General features: G+C 38.9%; 1 protein-coding gene across 1 annotated transcript; it reads right to left on the bottom strand.

Moving 5' to 3' along the window:
• Positions 1-603: 603 nt before the first annotated feature.
• hook1 (hook microtubule-tethering protein 1) lies at positions 604-15,787 on the bottom strand. The gene is given in 24 exon segments (XM_080877816.1): positions 604-2,076; positions 2,168-2,236; positions 2,699-2,800; positions 2,878-2,978; positions 3,060-3,142; positions 3,252-3,283; positions 3,697-3,784; positions 3,921-4,061; positions 4,153-4,219; positions 4,305-4,392; positions 4,496-4,606; positions 4,775-4,976; positions 6,000-6,140; positions 6,220-6,383; positions 7,486-7,520; positions 7,523-7,532; positions 7,877-7,960; positions 8,884-8,946; positions 9,184-9,251; positions 9,490-9,622; positions 9,787-9,837; positions 11,418-11,490; positions 12,492-12,577; positions 15,469-15,787. Coding segments are annotated over 24 exon segments (2,196 nt in total). The 5' UTR covers positions 15,514-15,787; the 3' UTR covers positions 604-1,917.
• Positions 15,788-15,865: the final 78 nt, after the last annotated feature.

The following is a 15,865-nucleotide window of genomic DNA, read 5'->3' as shown; positions in this document are numbered from 1 at the left end:
CTGTATGTAGTGTAGTTCTCATTATACTTTTGAGTTAACAGAACATATTCACATATTAGTTCATTAGATAAATGTGCATCACTCTGTATCCTTGATCTGCTGGGAATGTGTTACACTGTTTTCTTGACATGCTTAATTGTTGAATCATGAAGAGAAGGTTGTAAGCAGGAGACTCTGTGTCTAAAGACAGGGGAGATAGATAGACCACATTCCACACCCCCACCTTACAGAAAGCAGAGAAACAACTGCCGAGGTCATAACTTAGGCGCTGTAACAGAGAAAAAATGTGATGTTTTGGCTTTTACGACTAGCTGGGGGCCACTAGAGACTATAAAAAGCTGAGCAACCCGTCACCATTTTGAGACATGTGCCTGACCCTCTGGTAGCATCTCTCCCGTCCGGACGTTGTAATGCTCTGACTGTTGAATTGTATGGAAATAAATGATTGTTGATTGAGCATTGATACACCGAGTATTGTCCCTCCTTCAGCCCAAAGATTCAAAGAATTGGGAGATTTCAACAGTGTGGATAATGAGGATAGAGCTGTACACCCCCGAGTCTTAAAAGAATACAATATACATGTTTAGAAAAACAAAATGCATTTATTCACAAGAAATCCAAAAGCATTAAAATTTGAACTGCTTACAACCCAGAAAGTTTATAATGCCTTTCCCCTACACTATTTTTAATCCATTTACTCACAGTTCTCTGTGCTGTGCTACACGTGATACCACCTAGTTTTAGGAGTCACTGCTTTTTAACATCAGAAATCTATAATCTTCATTCACTCAAAAGAAAAATCAAAGCAATATTAGATACTCCTACACAAAATTATAATAGAATCTAATTATGTGTTGTGAAACTAGTGCAGTTTAACTAGAAGGTGTAACAACAGGCAGCCAGAAACCAACAACCTGAAAGACAAATTCTGCTCCTCTATAGTGCTGTTAACCTCTGCTGACACTAAAGAGCCTGAATATATGTTCACGATACAACCTGATTAGAGTAAGAAAAAAAAATTCAAGTTACAATTTGAAGGTACTATATAAATGTTCAACCTGATTCTGACATTTGGATCAAAGGCTGGTGTTAAAATCATGTTTACATTACAGTTGTACAAATTTAGAGACTACAGTCTTGGATAGTCACTGCTAAATATGATTCAAGAAGGCCCAGCAGTTTTTACTGTGATCACATCACTCCCTGGGAATATAGAAAAATATTCTTGATTTACTTTAAATGGTTTAGGATTTTCACAGCTTTACACGATGAGCTTTTTTCCATTTTAGTAAAAATCTTTAAGTGGCTGAAGCATAAAAGCAGTTGGTGGCCAGCACCAGACACAGAACTGATTTTCCAAAGTTTCTTTGTGTTTTTCATCAGATGCTGCTGTTTGATGACCGTGTCACCATCACTGCATACTTTGACTGTTCAACTTGGACGTATTTCAACAACCGTCTAAAGTTACAAGTTCTCGGCTTTAGTGTTCATTAATATCACATTCGTTAATACGAGTGGGCTCAAACTCTATATTAAATATTGTTAAGCAGTCAGTTATGTTTCTCTTAGTCCTGACAGGAGATAAATGAGCTGATTATAACAAGTATTCAGCTGCACAGCAAAGCAAAGACAGGGTAGAAATGTGTTCTAGTCTACTCTAGAGTTGGTGAATTGTGCACTGCTTGAGTTAACAGTAGGTTAACTTTCTATCCAGGTTCAATGTACAGTAAGAGAGCATAAATATCATCAGGTGGGTGACCTATTGGATGAGCCGATGCTCACTGATCCCAATCAGCATTTCATTGACCCCTCCCTGTCTTGAGAGCAGATGTGTTTAAGGTCACTTATGGGAGGGAGTGATGCTTATAGATTTTTCCTTAGCTGAATAAAGGGAGACATTTGGCTCTGTGACACAGTCTACTTGGAGGTAGTGGCAGGCACGCTGATTGAAAGTGCCCGGCGGGGGGCATTTGAGATTTGCCGTTGCTGTGTCAGAAAGGACTGACCGGGAGACAGCATGGAGGCAGTGCAGCCCCCGAGACGTGATTCGATGGCCAGCTTCTGAAAGTTCAGACTCTGAGTACAGAAAGAAGACACTGAGTGAAGAAGAGGCAGTAGGTAAATATGTAACTGACCATCTTGCAGGCAATGTACCATTTTACTTTACCTTGTTATACCACGCCGTGACAATCAGTTTTTCCTCATACTCTCTCAGCTTTGCCTGCTCACACTGACGCTATGAGACAAATAACCAAAAAATGTCAATCCGTTTAAATGAAAACGTAAAATAAAATGAAATAAACAACCCTTCAACTTAAAACAAGCAGTAAGCAGTAATGTTTTCATATAGCAATCAAAAGCTTTTCCACATCACTTCTTTCACACCAGAAAGACCCCCACAGGATAAATGAACCAATTTCAGATCTTTGCCCTAAAAGTGAGGCAACGGGAGGTAATCTTATTTACTGGTTTCGGAAATGCAAGAAGGGAAAACATTACTGGAACTTTATAATGGAAAAGCTAGAGACTGCCATATTCAAAAACCTGGAAATTTATGGCTTACATAAATTTTCTCACACTGTTGTTGATATCTGTATATTCTGATACACCTGTTTCTTCTCTGCAAACTGACTCAGTTTAGGGAAAAATGTAGTAAACATATAACTTCAGTTTGAACAAGATTAAAATGCAGATTTACTTCCAAGCTGAGAATCTGCTTGTCTCGGTCTGCAACCTGGTTCCTCAGAGCCTGGATCTCAGCAGTAGCAGGATTCAGCTTAGGGTCCAATGCTCGGATCACCTACAGTAGGAACAAAGGAAATGAAATACTAACACAGACAATACTCAAAGTAACGAAACATGAATAATATTACCCACACTGCGAGCTTTCTCCAAATACATCTTGTATCTCTCCTCCATGGCTCTCATGTCATCATCCTTCTTCTTAAGAGCAGCCATCAGCTCATCCACCTTCAGAGCTTTCAAATAAAATAGCAACACTTATAACTAAGCCATCACTTTGTGTCTAGTGTTGATGATGACGCAAACGTGCAACTTACAGGTTTGAGTGTTGTCAGGCTGAAGGTCCTCCAGCAGCTCTTTCTTCTTCATGATTTCATCCTGGGCCTCGTTCAGTTGGACCCTGAAGGGGAAGAAAAAATGCTGCTTCTTTACCTCCCTCTACTGGAAAACATAGAAATTCATTTTGCACCCCTCAGTTATTTGTCAAAGCTCAGACCAGCTGCACTTACATGTGTGCATCAAGTTTCCGCTTCAGGTTTGACTGAAAATGAGAAAATAGAAGTACAAGATTAAATGTGGTAAAGGAATTTCATTCTGGATGGCAAAAATAAATAAAAGGATTTCCCCTGACACACTCTCTCTAAAGTAAAAACTAACAATCAAGGCGTGATTGAAAGAACTGTGCTGGCACTTTAAGGTGTTTTCTGGAAAAGTTAATTTGGCCTTCCTGTTCTTAAATTTAACCAGAGGTTTGCATCTTGCTGTAAACCAGCTATGTGATTGTATACAAATGGCTGTAATTACAGTGCATACATCTTTCTCTACCAATACCAATCTACCTACCTTATATAAAGTGATTTTCTTTTGTAATTCCTTGCCAGCATCAAATATACCAGGCTAACATTAACTCTGCATTTTCTCTGTACTAACGCCAGACCATTTGGGAAAACTTACATCATCAGGCTTGGATGCCTGGCTCTGCAAAGCCTTTTGAAGGTCCTCAACCTGCTGCTGCAGCTCACCGACCCGTTCTCGGCTCAGTCTGAAGATTAACCAGAATGTAGAGGAATGAAAGGTTAACATCCAGATCAAATACATTTGATAAATGATGAAAATACATCAAACTAAATGTATGGAGAGAACAGCTTCCATCACATCTATCAGTGCTTGACAGAAACCTGTTTTCAGTGTCCAGTTCACTGCGAGTCTTGTGTGCTTCCTCCAGCTGGGCCTGCAGAGAAGCGATCTTCTCACGCTCATATTCTTCCTGCTGCACTCTCAACATCTTATTCTCATGCTGCAGCCGGATGAACTTTTCTCTGAACAATAACACACACATAAGTCACACACATCAGTTTGGTGGGAAAAGTAAAAATCTTATTAAGTGCAGCAACAGCAGTAAGATACTACCTGTACTCAACGGGCATCAACTCAGCAGCCAGGTTATCATGACTGGGGCTGCTAGAGGGAAGCATGCCTATATGAAATAAGCATGCAAATTTCAGATTACCATAGCAACACCACAATAACTAATGTCAGGTATGACCTTTCCTATAGGATACCTGCTTGGGAGAGTTGGTGCTGCTGAGCTTGAGTGCATCGAAGCTCCTCATTGATTTCCTTCAGAGAATCTCGCTCAATGATGATCCTCTTGTGGTGGTGAAGAAATTTTTTAACAATGTTAGGAGTTTTATCACAGCTAGAAGAAAATTATTACTTTATTATTGCTAACTAAAAAAAAATGCTGTTAAACCTCTTTTTCTTTCGTTGCAGTTTCATGTTTCTCCTCCAACTTCTTCATCTCAAACGCCAGGTTGTCTGCTCGCCTCGTCTCCTCAGACAACTTCCTGTGTAGCTCCTGGACCTAAATAAATGAAAATGTAATAATATAAACTCATCCACCACCAGACACATTATTGCTCAAAAAATGCCAATAAATGTTAGTATTACAAACAAATGATTATATTGTGAGATTTATAATTTGTGTGGATTTTGGATGAAAGTTCGAGCTGTGCTTTTGCATGTCATTTACCTGTCTCTTGTATGTCTCGAGCTGTGCACGGGCAGCGTTGGCCTTGCGCAGCTCTTCCTCCAGACTGACTGTGTTTTGCATGTAAGTCATGTTGTTTTCCTCCAACAGTTTCATCTGCCTCTTTAAATCACCCAGATTCTCCAGCTTGCGCTTGTACGTTTCCACCGAAGCCTCCAGCATCACCACCCGATCTGAGCAGTTCCTATACAGCACATAGGAAAACTGAAATGTACAGTACTGCAGCACATATCTCAATTTACTGTGCCTGGAATAAGCAACATTTTAATACAGATATTAAGATCACTGCATACTTTAAAACTACCTCTTTAATTAGTTACATATTAAATAGCGTAAAACAAACATTTTCCTACGCAAGAATATGAAGGACTGTAAAATATTGTCACCACACATTTGAGTCTCCATTATAACCGTGAACAAGAGCGTCTTCAGAAATAACGCTAAGGTAGAACATTTTGATCCAAGGTAAGCACCTTTTGTGTTGAACTTAAAGGATCTCCCAGTGCTTGCGTGAGAGATCAAAGAGCTCTAGTTTCAAAAACCTGCTGATTATCTAGTCTCAGGACACTTACAAAAGAAATTCGAAATCTCATTGTTTCACTTCCTGTAACATTATCGATTAAGAATTAGTCATTTACTGGAACGAGATAATCTGTACCGGTGTTACGCCGATTTCATGCCAGCAAAATGACACCCCTTATTGTTAAGGTCAGAAACGCAAACATCAGCCAGTTTCACTCATTGAAGGGTGTGGCCTTACTGCCTCTACTAGTTTTGCAGCAGGAAGCAACAGAAAGTGGCTGCTTGTAAATGGTCCTTCGATTACTCCCTTTAGAAGTCACCACAACAGATCATGTGTCTCCATCTGAGCGTATCCCTAGCATCATCTTCCTTCACACCAACCTTCTGTGTGTGTTCCGTCGCTATATCCATGAATCTTTTTTGTGGTCATCCACTTTTCCCTTCACCTAGCAACTCCATATTCAACATCGTTTTTTCATTGTAAGCACTAACCCTCCTCTACATATGTCCAAATAATCTCAGCCTTGCCTCGCTAACTTTTTCTCCAAACCAATTTAAGTTATCCAACTGATGCAATAATTTCTAATCCTGAGCCTGAAATGCATTTTTATTTTACTGAATTTGTATGATCTTACCTCTAAACAATTTAATACTTTAATGAATCTATTGTATTACAGACACAAACCTCAGCACATCCAGTTCATCTTTGAGAGCTCGCGATTCTTCTGCCAAGCTGGTGAGCTCATCATTTCGGTGCTGAACTTCTATCAGCTGCTTCTCCAGCTCCTCACAGTGGATCCGATAGTCATCCTTAGCAGCCTCCAGCCTAGAAAATGCATAACACATCATTGTTTTGTTTTCACCATAGGGAGGTTCATCAGCCATTTCAAGAGGAAAGGACAAACCTGAAGTTCTCCTCCTGCAGTGTTTCTAGCTGTTGCTGTAACTGACTGTGTTTTCTTCCCGACGGCGTGCTTGGGTCATCAAATGTGTCCAGCTGATTAGCTCGGTCTGTTAGGACGTCATTCTCAGCCAATAAGCTGTTCCGTTCCTCTTGAAGAACAGCCACCTGTGCAGGGAAAGTAAGGTGAGCGAGCCATTCCCACAAGTAGTTTTAAAGTTGAACTGGTTTCATCGGGGGAAAAAATATGACATGAAATATCTTCATTTATTTCATGCAAAGTAAAATGTCACAACATCATCGCATCAAAAGATACACCACTGCCATGAGAATTTACTTTCCCAGCTGTTAAAGCAAACAGTGCAGTTAATCCATGCTGAAAGCAGAGCACAGACAAAGTGCACTTTAAGCAAACATGTTAATGCATGGTTAGTTTTCATTCTCACTCACCAGTACCTCAAAGCTGGTTGCCAGTTTATGAAACATTAGTTTGAGAATAACACATGACTGTTTAAATTCCTATCCCATAACGTCCTTACAACTTGTCTACAACTAAAGTTGAGATATATGTTCACTATTATTCTTCTTATTATGAATACCAATCAGGCACATGACTAAAAATCACAGGTCAAGCACAGAATAATTTCAGTGATCTTGTTATAGTGCAGAGTTCTGCTAGTAGACCTTTGATTCTGACCTTCATGTGCATGTTTCTTTGACTGATGCAACCTTTCGGCAGGATGCTGCAGACTATACACCCATGGCAACAGGCGGCCTCGATGACAACAGCATTTCCAAACGCAAGGGTAAATGATAAGGAGCCTACTACCAATGTAAGATGTCAAAACCTCTTACTGTGCGTGTAAAATATTTACAAAATGCATTTTCAATTTATCTACTACCACCAAACAAAACCATGTAAAATAAAATTATTTAGTAACTCTGTATGGCCTGTTGTAGGCTAACTTAAAGCCATTTATTTTGATAATTTGAATCTTTAAAACAACACATAATTAGTAACACAGCACATCAGTACAAAAGACCCATATACATTACAAAATAATGTAATGTTGCTTTTCTCAAAAGAATATGGCAAAGTCTTTAGGTTAATTACTGGAAAAACAGTAAAAATTATTAAATAAGCATTGTGTGCCCTGTGTCAAACAGAATCCCAACTGAACCGTCTGTTAGCAGAGTTAGAGTACAAATATTTAAGCAGCTCGTTTAGTTGAGTTTAGTTGCGCGGGACAGACAACCATGTTATACTTACCTCGCTACGATCAGAGAAGAGCAAGACTGGAAACAGAACAAATCAATCTGTCGAGAGTCCAGTTGAACAGTTGATCAGTCCCTATGCTAAAATTAGTCTGCCTGTTCAGTGATGAATGAGGCCTTGTAGCAGTGGCAGAGCATGGGCTGAATGGCACGGTAGGACAAGCTGAGCCCAGACTCTAAGCTCATGGTCATTCTGCCACAGCAGCTCCACACAATGGAGCAAAGCATTACACAATTCCTGTTTATACTGTACATAGACATGTATGTGTGGAGACATAGAGACCTGAATATCAGCAAAGTAAGGCAAAAGAGCGCTAGTCAATCAGATTCAAGAGTATTTCTCAATAGAAATTCACCTTGGCTGTGTGTAACAGGTCTGCACTCACCTGTAGGTCCAGCTCTTGACATCGCTGGGTTAGCGCTTCCTTCTCTGTCTGAAGTGCAGCGAGGTCCTCAAGAGCTTTTTTCAGCTGGACACATGAGGATTTAGAAGTTAAATTATCGAAGAGACACTGATGTGATTCTCTCATGGATCAGAGAAAGCAAATATTAAATGGCTAAGTTTTTCTTAAAAAAAAAAAAAAAGCTAAGTTCAAGAACTAAGCATAAAATACATTACTCATAAAATCAATACAAAACCATCAATGTTCCCCGATTCATTTTCCCATTGAAGATGCAGATCTCCAGCGCCACATGTGCAGTTCATGTCAGTACTTGAGCTGTGGTAGTCTCTGCACAGTGACAACGTTCTTCCGCAAACACGTCAAGGAAAATAAAGGCTCAAGTTACAGAAATAAGTTGGGTGGACTCCTTTGAAATGGCAATATTATCAGCAGCTGCGATGCCAACTGCCTGACAAAAGTTACATTACTGACTTGTGCAGTTTGCACGGTACAGTAACGCTCCAAGAACAAGTCAATAAACTGACAAGCTGAACAAGCCAACAATTTAAATTACATACACAGGTCCTTTGCTTGACTTAGCACAAGCAAATTAGAGTAAGCTGAACTACTTTAGACTTTATGCATGTTAGAAAAAACATATTATTAAATACAACTAAAGTTTTAAATTATGAGGTCAGTATGTGTGCAAGTAATATCTATGAGCCAAACGCTGAGGTTGCAAGCGGCTCTAAAGGAACATTTTAACTGCAAAGAAATAGAGGAGCGGCTGTCACTCAGGTGGCAGATCAGGTCGTCTACCAATCGGAAGGTAGGTGGCTCAATCCTAGTCTGCTCCGGTCCACATGTCACAGTATTCTTGAGCAAGATACTGAACCCCGATTTGCCTCCCGATGCATTCATATCCACCATATCGCACCAAATGGGCATTAACAATGCATTTAGCAACACACTTTCTTTCAGACTGAGTGGGATATAATAATAATACTAACCTGCTGTTCCAAATCCCCGGACAGCTCTGCTCCAAATGCGGTCTTGGTCTCTTTACTCATGAGCTGAAGAGGAAAATGGAGCAGAGTTTATTACATACACTAACTGAAAAAGCTGCAAAGCCTCAACCTATTTCACCATATGCAAGCAAATACTCGAACCTCCTTCATACACTATTGCTTCTGCTGCTGAAACAGTTACTGTTATTTAAAATGGCAGAAATGCTCAGCAAAGCTGTTTCTGAGTATCTTTAATACAGCTAATTTGTCAGAGCAAGTAATGCTATATTAAAACAGGCTGACCTCCTGGATGGCTGTCATGACAACATGCTGCACAGACTCCTCCAAGGTCATGATGAACTGAATGTATTCTGGTGATATAATGAGGGAGATTAAATCACACAAACGTACACACCATTGTAATATTTTGTCAAACTACTAAATGCAGCACCTGTCCTCACTGGTTTCTAATCTCATAAACTCCGTCTTTGTAAGTGACATGTTACAACATTTTTATTTATTTTTTTTACATTTTGCTCATGCAAAATGTCTTTAATTGGGTCTTACATGAGTGTAGAGATTATGTGTAACACACAAGCAGCAACATACCCTGTTTGCGCTCACATCTGACTGCACAGCCCAGTATAAGCTGCAGAAGTCTCCCCAGTTCAGTGGGGTCTGAATGCTCTGCCACCAGTGACACATCTGGCAAGGGAAAATCTGAAATTTCCTGGGATAAGACCTGAAGGTGCACAGAAAATAAAAGCTGCACATTAACTTTTCACTAAAGCTTTTCTCTAAGATGTAGAAAAGCCGTAAACAACTGTTTATAGGTTTTCAGATTCTGTAGTCGACTCTACCAATGACTTAACATCTCTGCATAAACAAGGATTACATTCTCCATACCTCATTATAATAGTCAACCACCATCTGAAGTATCTTTTTCAGGTTGTTCATCTGAGGAAAGATATAAAATATTCTCATATTTGTTTTATATCGATCAAAATGAACAAACAACAATGGAAAACAATATACGTTCATGCAGACCAAAAGAAAAGAGAGAAACTTTTTAATCACACATTTGAAAATGTCCTTTTTCATGGCAGATATTTTGAGTTGCATAGTACATTAAGTTAATGTTAATGATAACGCTTAAGACCAAATTAGGTCATTTAATCGCTCATCATCAAATTTCTGCTCAGCCACCTCTGATTTGCCTGAAAATCTTATGGTTTAAAAAATAAAATTATATAGCAATTGCAGTCAACCTTGAGGTCATGTAGCAAATACTTGTAGATAATTATCTATAAATATCCTTTTTTTTTTTTTTTTTTTTTTAAAAGGCCTGTCCATCTACTGTAAAGCCTTATTTTTGCACATTGAAATCTGAGGCAATTTTTGAACTTGAATATATCTCAAAAACTATTTTGAGCCTAAAAAAGCCAAAAATTTTCACTGGCCGCTCTATAAAAATGAATGAGTAATTTGAGACACATAAATAAAAAATGTTTGCATATTTGCCAGTTAAAATATGAAAAAAGGAAACATTTCTGGAAAGTCCCATATTTTATGACACGACAATTAAAAAAAAAAGGCACATTGCAGACGATAATTTCTGAAGAGTATAGAGTTGTATTTAACAATAATTCAAAAAAAAAAAAATGAATAAAACAAGAAGAATACTATTTAACATGAAATTCTTATTCACAAATATTAAGAAAATCTTATTTACATTCAACTTTCATGCTGGACTGATCAAGAAAATGACAAGAATTTTTTATTTTTGGACCATAACATTTTAAAAGAAATCTGAAATGTTCAGGCAAAAGATTTGAGATGAATGACCCACATGTAAATAAGACTTCTATTATATGCACAATAAAGTAACGATCCCCAAACCCCAGGCCACGGACCGGTACCGGGCCACGAGAGTTGAGGCTCGGGTGTAAAATTCATGGTTTTCAGGATTTTTATAGTTTTTATCATTAACTCGGTTTCCTGGGTCTTTTCCCATGTGTTATGAATAAATCTTCTTTTGTTGGTACCGGTGCTGGTTTTATTTTGTTGTATTTATCCGAGACACCTTAAAGGCCGGTCTGTGAAAATATTGTCGGACATAAACTGGTCCGTGGTGCAAAAAAGGTTGGGGACCGCTGCAATAAAGGATGTGTCCACGAAAAAAAAGCATTCAGGAAAGAGGACAAGGCAGCAGCAGGGAAAGCATCACAACCAAATCAATGTGGAGAAAATGGCTTTTTTTTTTTTTTTTTTTCATCCTTACACTTTACAGCTGACATATTTGGACAAACATACATGCACACTTTCACCAGAAGAGTCAGAGCGCAGAGTCAGAGTGCACGCTTAAGCAGAACCCCTGGAGCAGCTTGGAGATCAGTGTCAAGGACAGTTTTGCAGGTGTGGAGCAAACAAAGGATTTAGCACACAAAGGGTTCAGCAAATTAGAAGAAAAATAAACATTTAAAAGAAAAACCCAAAGTGAACAAAAAGCAAACATGGGGCATGGTAGTACTTTGTACCTTTAATCTCCAGTTGTCTTCAACATCCGTTTTGATACGACTGAGCCATCCATCAGTGAACCATGCAGGGTCTCTGAAGCACAGAGATGATAAGACTTATTCTACACAAGAGTCCTTGTTTAGTAGTGTACAGTTCACATTCTTTGTTAGATATCCATGTTATGTGCATGAAATTTCTGAAATAAATGCTACAACCTTTTCTACTCAAGCTGTTTAATTTCTACAACTGCCAGCATTAGGTGAGATACAACAGGCAAGTTCTTTTATTCAGCTGTGGGTTGTACATGGGGAAGAGCCAGAAAAAAATTTAATTAGGTGAAAATGAGTTTCCATAGAAGAGACACTTTTGACTTTTAGAACAACTCTGTCAGGCAAAAGTGGCAAAATTGTTTCTGTAATAGGAGAAAATGTTTGAATTCTAAACTAACCCACTGATTGTGGATTATATGAGTAAGATATTATCTTATTGGAAATATCTGACATGTGATAGGTGAGAGCATGCAAACTCCATTCTCGCTCTCAGAAATATCACACAAAGCTATAACTGTGCAAACTGTAACTGCTATAACTGAAATTGATATTCACTTACAATTAAAACCTCCAACAAGTGTTTGAAATGGTGCTTTCACTTTGCCTTTCCTTTACAGTGGGGCACTTTCTCTGTTCTCTCTGTTAAACTAAAACGTTTAACAAATGCACTTCATTTTAAGTTAACTTTTTGTGATAAATAATCCTCATCATAATTGTGATTAAGATTGTTGCCATAATTAAGCAGCTCTACTTTGTACCCAAAATGTTCTTGCTGTGAGGGGTTCTTGTCAATGACTACAATGTGGTGCTGGCCAGAAATGTAATAAGATAAGATCAGTAGTTTTCTTTTTGTTTGTGTGCACTTTAAAGCACAAGTACCCTTTCTCTCTATAGTAGAGGAACTAATGAGGGCGTGAGAGCAAAAAAAATGCAAGCACATTATCCCAACTGTTCCAGCAGTGCACGTTTGACCTAACGTGGAGTAGGCAGGAGCATGTGTGACATGAATTACTGGCTGGAAATAAATAAAGCATGTGCTCTCACATCTGATGCAGAGCCTGTGACATTGCTGCTCCAGTGGTCAGCTCCTCCACTGTTTGGCAGGATGCAGGAGTGTTGAAAGTTTGCAGCTGAGAGGCAGAAAACAAAATAATATTATGATGACTGATAAACCAAGGGAATAATGTAGTAGTGCACCAGCAAATATATTTTAAAGACTTTAACTACAACATTACAAAGATTCTGAGATGCCATACAGTGCTGTGAAGTATTTGCCCCCTTTCTATTTTTTACTTCTTTGCATATTTGCAAAGAAGATTTTACCTGTTTTAGATCAAACAAATATTATTACAGAAAGAACCCTTCAAATTATGATTTTTAAAAAAAAAAATAACAGAACAAAGCTATTTAAACATACCTGGACATACCTGAAAAGTAATTGCCCCTTAAACCTAATAACTAGTTGCGCCACCCTTAGCAGCAAGAACTGCAAGTGTTTGTGTTAAGTGACAACGAGTGTCTCGGGTTGCTGTGCAGTAGTGATTCTTAAAGTGTGGGCCAGGGCCCCCTGGTGGGCTACAGTAATAACAGAAATTCAGTGTGAAATTACTCACTCAAGTATGTACAGTAACATGTTTATATAAATGTATTTATTTATATAAAAAGGTGATTTAAAACTGGTAACAGAACATTACTCTGACCTAAATTTATTATTATTGAAGTTTGTGCTGCAGTGGCAAGTGGGTCAAACGTTGGCCTTTATACTTTGCATATATGACTTGGTAGCATTAGCAATTTATAGCCACTTATTTTATTTTTATAAAATTTTCATGGAAATTGAGCACCATTTCATATTTTGTAAAGAGTACAGATTTAATGATGGCAGGCCCCTCTGGAATCTTTCATTTTTAAATGGGCCGCAGCACTCTTAACTTTGGGAACAGCTGCTGTGGAGGAATTTTGGCCAAATGTTCTTTGCAGAATTGTTTGAATTCAGCCACAAACTAATTGTCGGAGCAGAATTTATGTCACCATCAAGTTGTCCAGGTCCTGAAGCAACAAAGCAACCATCACACTACCACCACCACGTTTGACTGTCGACTTGATGTACTGTTTTTGAAATGGTATGATAGTTTTATGCCAGATGTAATGGGATGCAAACATTTGAAAAGGTTCAATGTGTCTTGTCACTCCACAGTATATTTCTCCAAAAGTCTTGGACATGTGAGACAAGCCTTTGTTTCCTTTTTGGTCAGCAGTGGTTTTCTCCTTGGAACCTCCATGGATGGCATTTTTGCTCAATTTCCTTCTTAATTGCAAAGATCAGCCTTGACTGATGCAAGGGAAACATGCAGTCTTTCAGGTTCCTGGTTCTTTTTTGACCTTCATGATGAGTCATTAATGGATTATTGATGATAATTTTGGTAGGCTTACCACTGTTCACTACTGTTCCAAGTTGTCTCCATTTGTGAATAATGGGTCTCACTGTGGTTCGCTGCTACCTTTTGAGACCTTTTAGCCTGTTTCACCTTGTCAGACAGGTTCCATCTAAGTGCTTTTGTGATTTAACAGTGAAATTAAACTCAGGCTTCCAAAAAAATTTGGTTAATCACAGTTAATTATGATTTAAAAGGAAGGGGGGGGGGGGGGATTTCTTTTTCAACATAGATAAGCCAAGTAGGTTTGAAAACTTTTTTCCCTTAAATGAAATCATCATTTAAAACTGCATCTTTGTTTTTACTGGGCTTATCATTGTCTAATATTAAAATGTGATGATCTGAAACATGATGGGACAAAAAAAAACAAACAACCAAAAAATAAATAAATAAATCAGAAGGGTGGCAAATAGTTTTCACTGCACTGTAGTTGTTTCAAAACCCCTACAGAGAATAAGGAAAGATGAGAGGACAGAATAAGACACATCATCACTTTGCACCGTTTCATTTGTGTTCTTCTTTAGTCTTGTTTGTCTCATTTATAGCAGTGTTTTTTTACTTTTCTACATTTGCAAAATGTTTCCAAAGTCAAACCACTGAGTTAAAAAAAAAAACCCTCAATATTGACTAAAACAATTCCAAGTATAACGTTTCCCATAATCGAGCAGCACTAGGACATAGAAGAAATGATAAATGTTTAGGGCAGGATGTACAGGGACACACAGGACAACAGTGGCAAAGAAACCACCGCAGACCCAAGTAAAGAAAAAGGCTTTCTTGCTTACATGATGATGTAAATAATTCAAGCAGCAGCCACGGTGTACGGTTAATTCTCACAGTCTAATATCAATATCCTTCCGCAAGAACAGTGCAGCTATAGTCACGATAAAATTTAAAGACCACCAAGCACGGTTTTGAAGAGTTTATAGGAAGTTTTACTCCCTTCATGGGACACCTTTACACATTTTCTTGTTTTTGGCATTGGGTAAGTTGACCCGTTACTTAGTGACACTGCTGTTCAAAGTTACGGGTTCAACAAAGTGGCTTACTGACAGACACAGCAATCGTGGATCCTGGACGAGATCTCATTAACGCAGCGCTTATCCTATTACTAACCACAAGACAGGCAGCAAAACTGTTTGTTCTCTGTGAGCGCAAAGTGCCTTATTACTTGCTGCTGTTTGCTACATTTAAGCAGTTACATAACATTAGCAAAAATCCAAACCGCGACATTCCGCAAATACCCCCCTGGTTAATTGGATTAGCAGCCCGAGTCTTGCCAAACCACATAAACTAGAGGATTGTTATCTTTGCACCTGCTAGGTGTTAACTTTACATTCAGCAGACTGCAGGACCCCCCGCCCCCAGCTACATTTCCTACCTATGGGGTCACAGAGACGAACAACAGCTGCACAAGAAGCTAATCTCTCTAATAACGACCTTATTCTGCCATTACACCGTCCGAACAAATTGTCAGATTTCCTTCATTTTCTCTCCAGTTTCTTTCGTTGACACCCCCACCAGCTACAAACAGGTGACTTAAATCCCTTCCGCGGTTTCGGCGACACATTCACAAATAGACTCACCCATATTATGAGGCTTTCGACCAGCTCCGTCTTGTTTTCGTCCATTTGTTGCCTTTTAGCTTAAAGCTAAAATATTTCTTCCTCCACCTGTCGGCAAAAAAGCTCTTCCGCTCTGTCCCTCAGCATTTGACCTCACCTGCTGCCAAAGGTGGCTATCTAACGTCAGATACGTATTTTGAAGACGAGTGAAGACCTGTCTGACTTAAGTTTGCGTAAGATGTACGCGAATAGCGTAGCTTCTTCTTCTTGCTTACAGGTTGGGTTGTTGCGAAGTGAGAGGGTATCTAAGCAGAAACCAATCGGTATTAAGATCGGGGATGATTGACGGCTGTGACTCCACACTCTGGCCAATCAGACAGCTTGATTTGAAATTCCTGTACGCCTCACTTATCTGCAC

The sequence above is a fragment of the Rhamphochromis sp. 'chilingali' genome, assembly GCF_963969265.1.
Source record: "Rhamphochromis sp. 'chilingali' genome assembly, chromosome: 3".
NCBI classification, from domain to species: domain Eukaryota; kingdom Metazoa; phylum Chordata; class Actinopteri; order Cichliformes; family Cichlidae; genus Rhamphochromis; species Rhamphochromis sp. 'chilingali'.
Note: the sequence above shows the minus strand (reverse complement) of the source record. Positions and strands in the feature narration are given on the sequence as shown.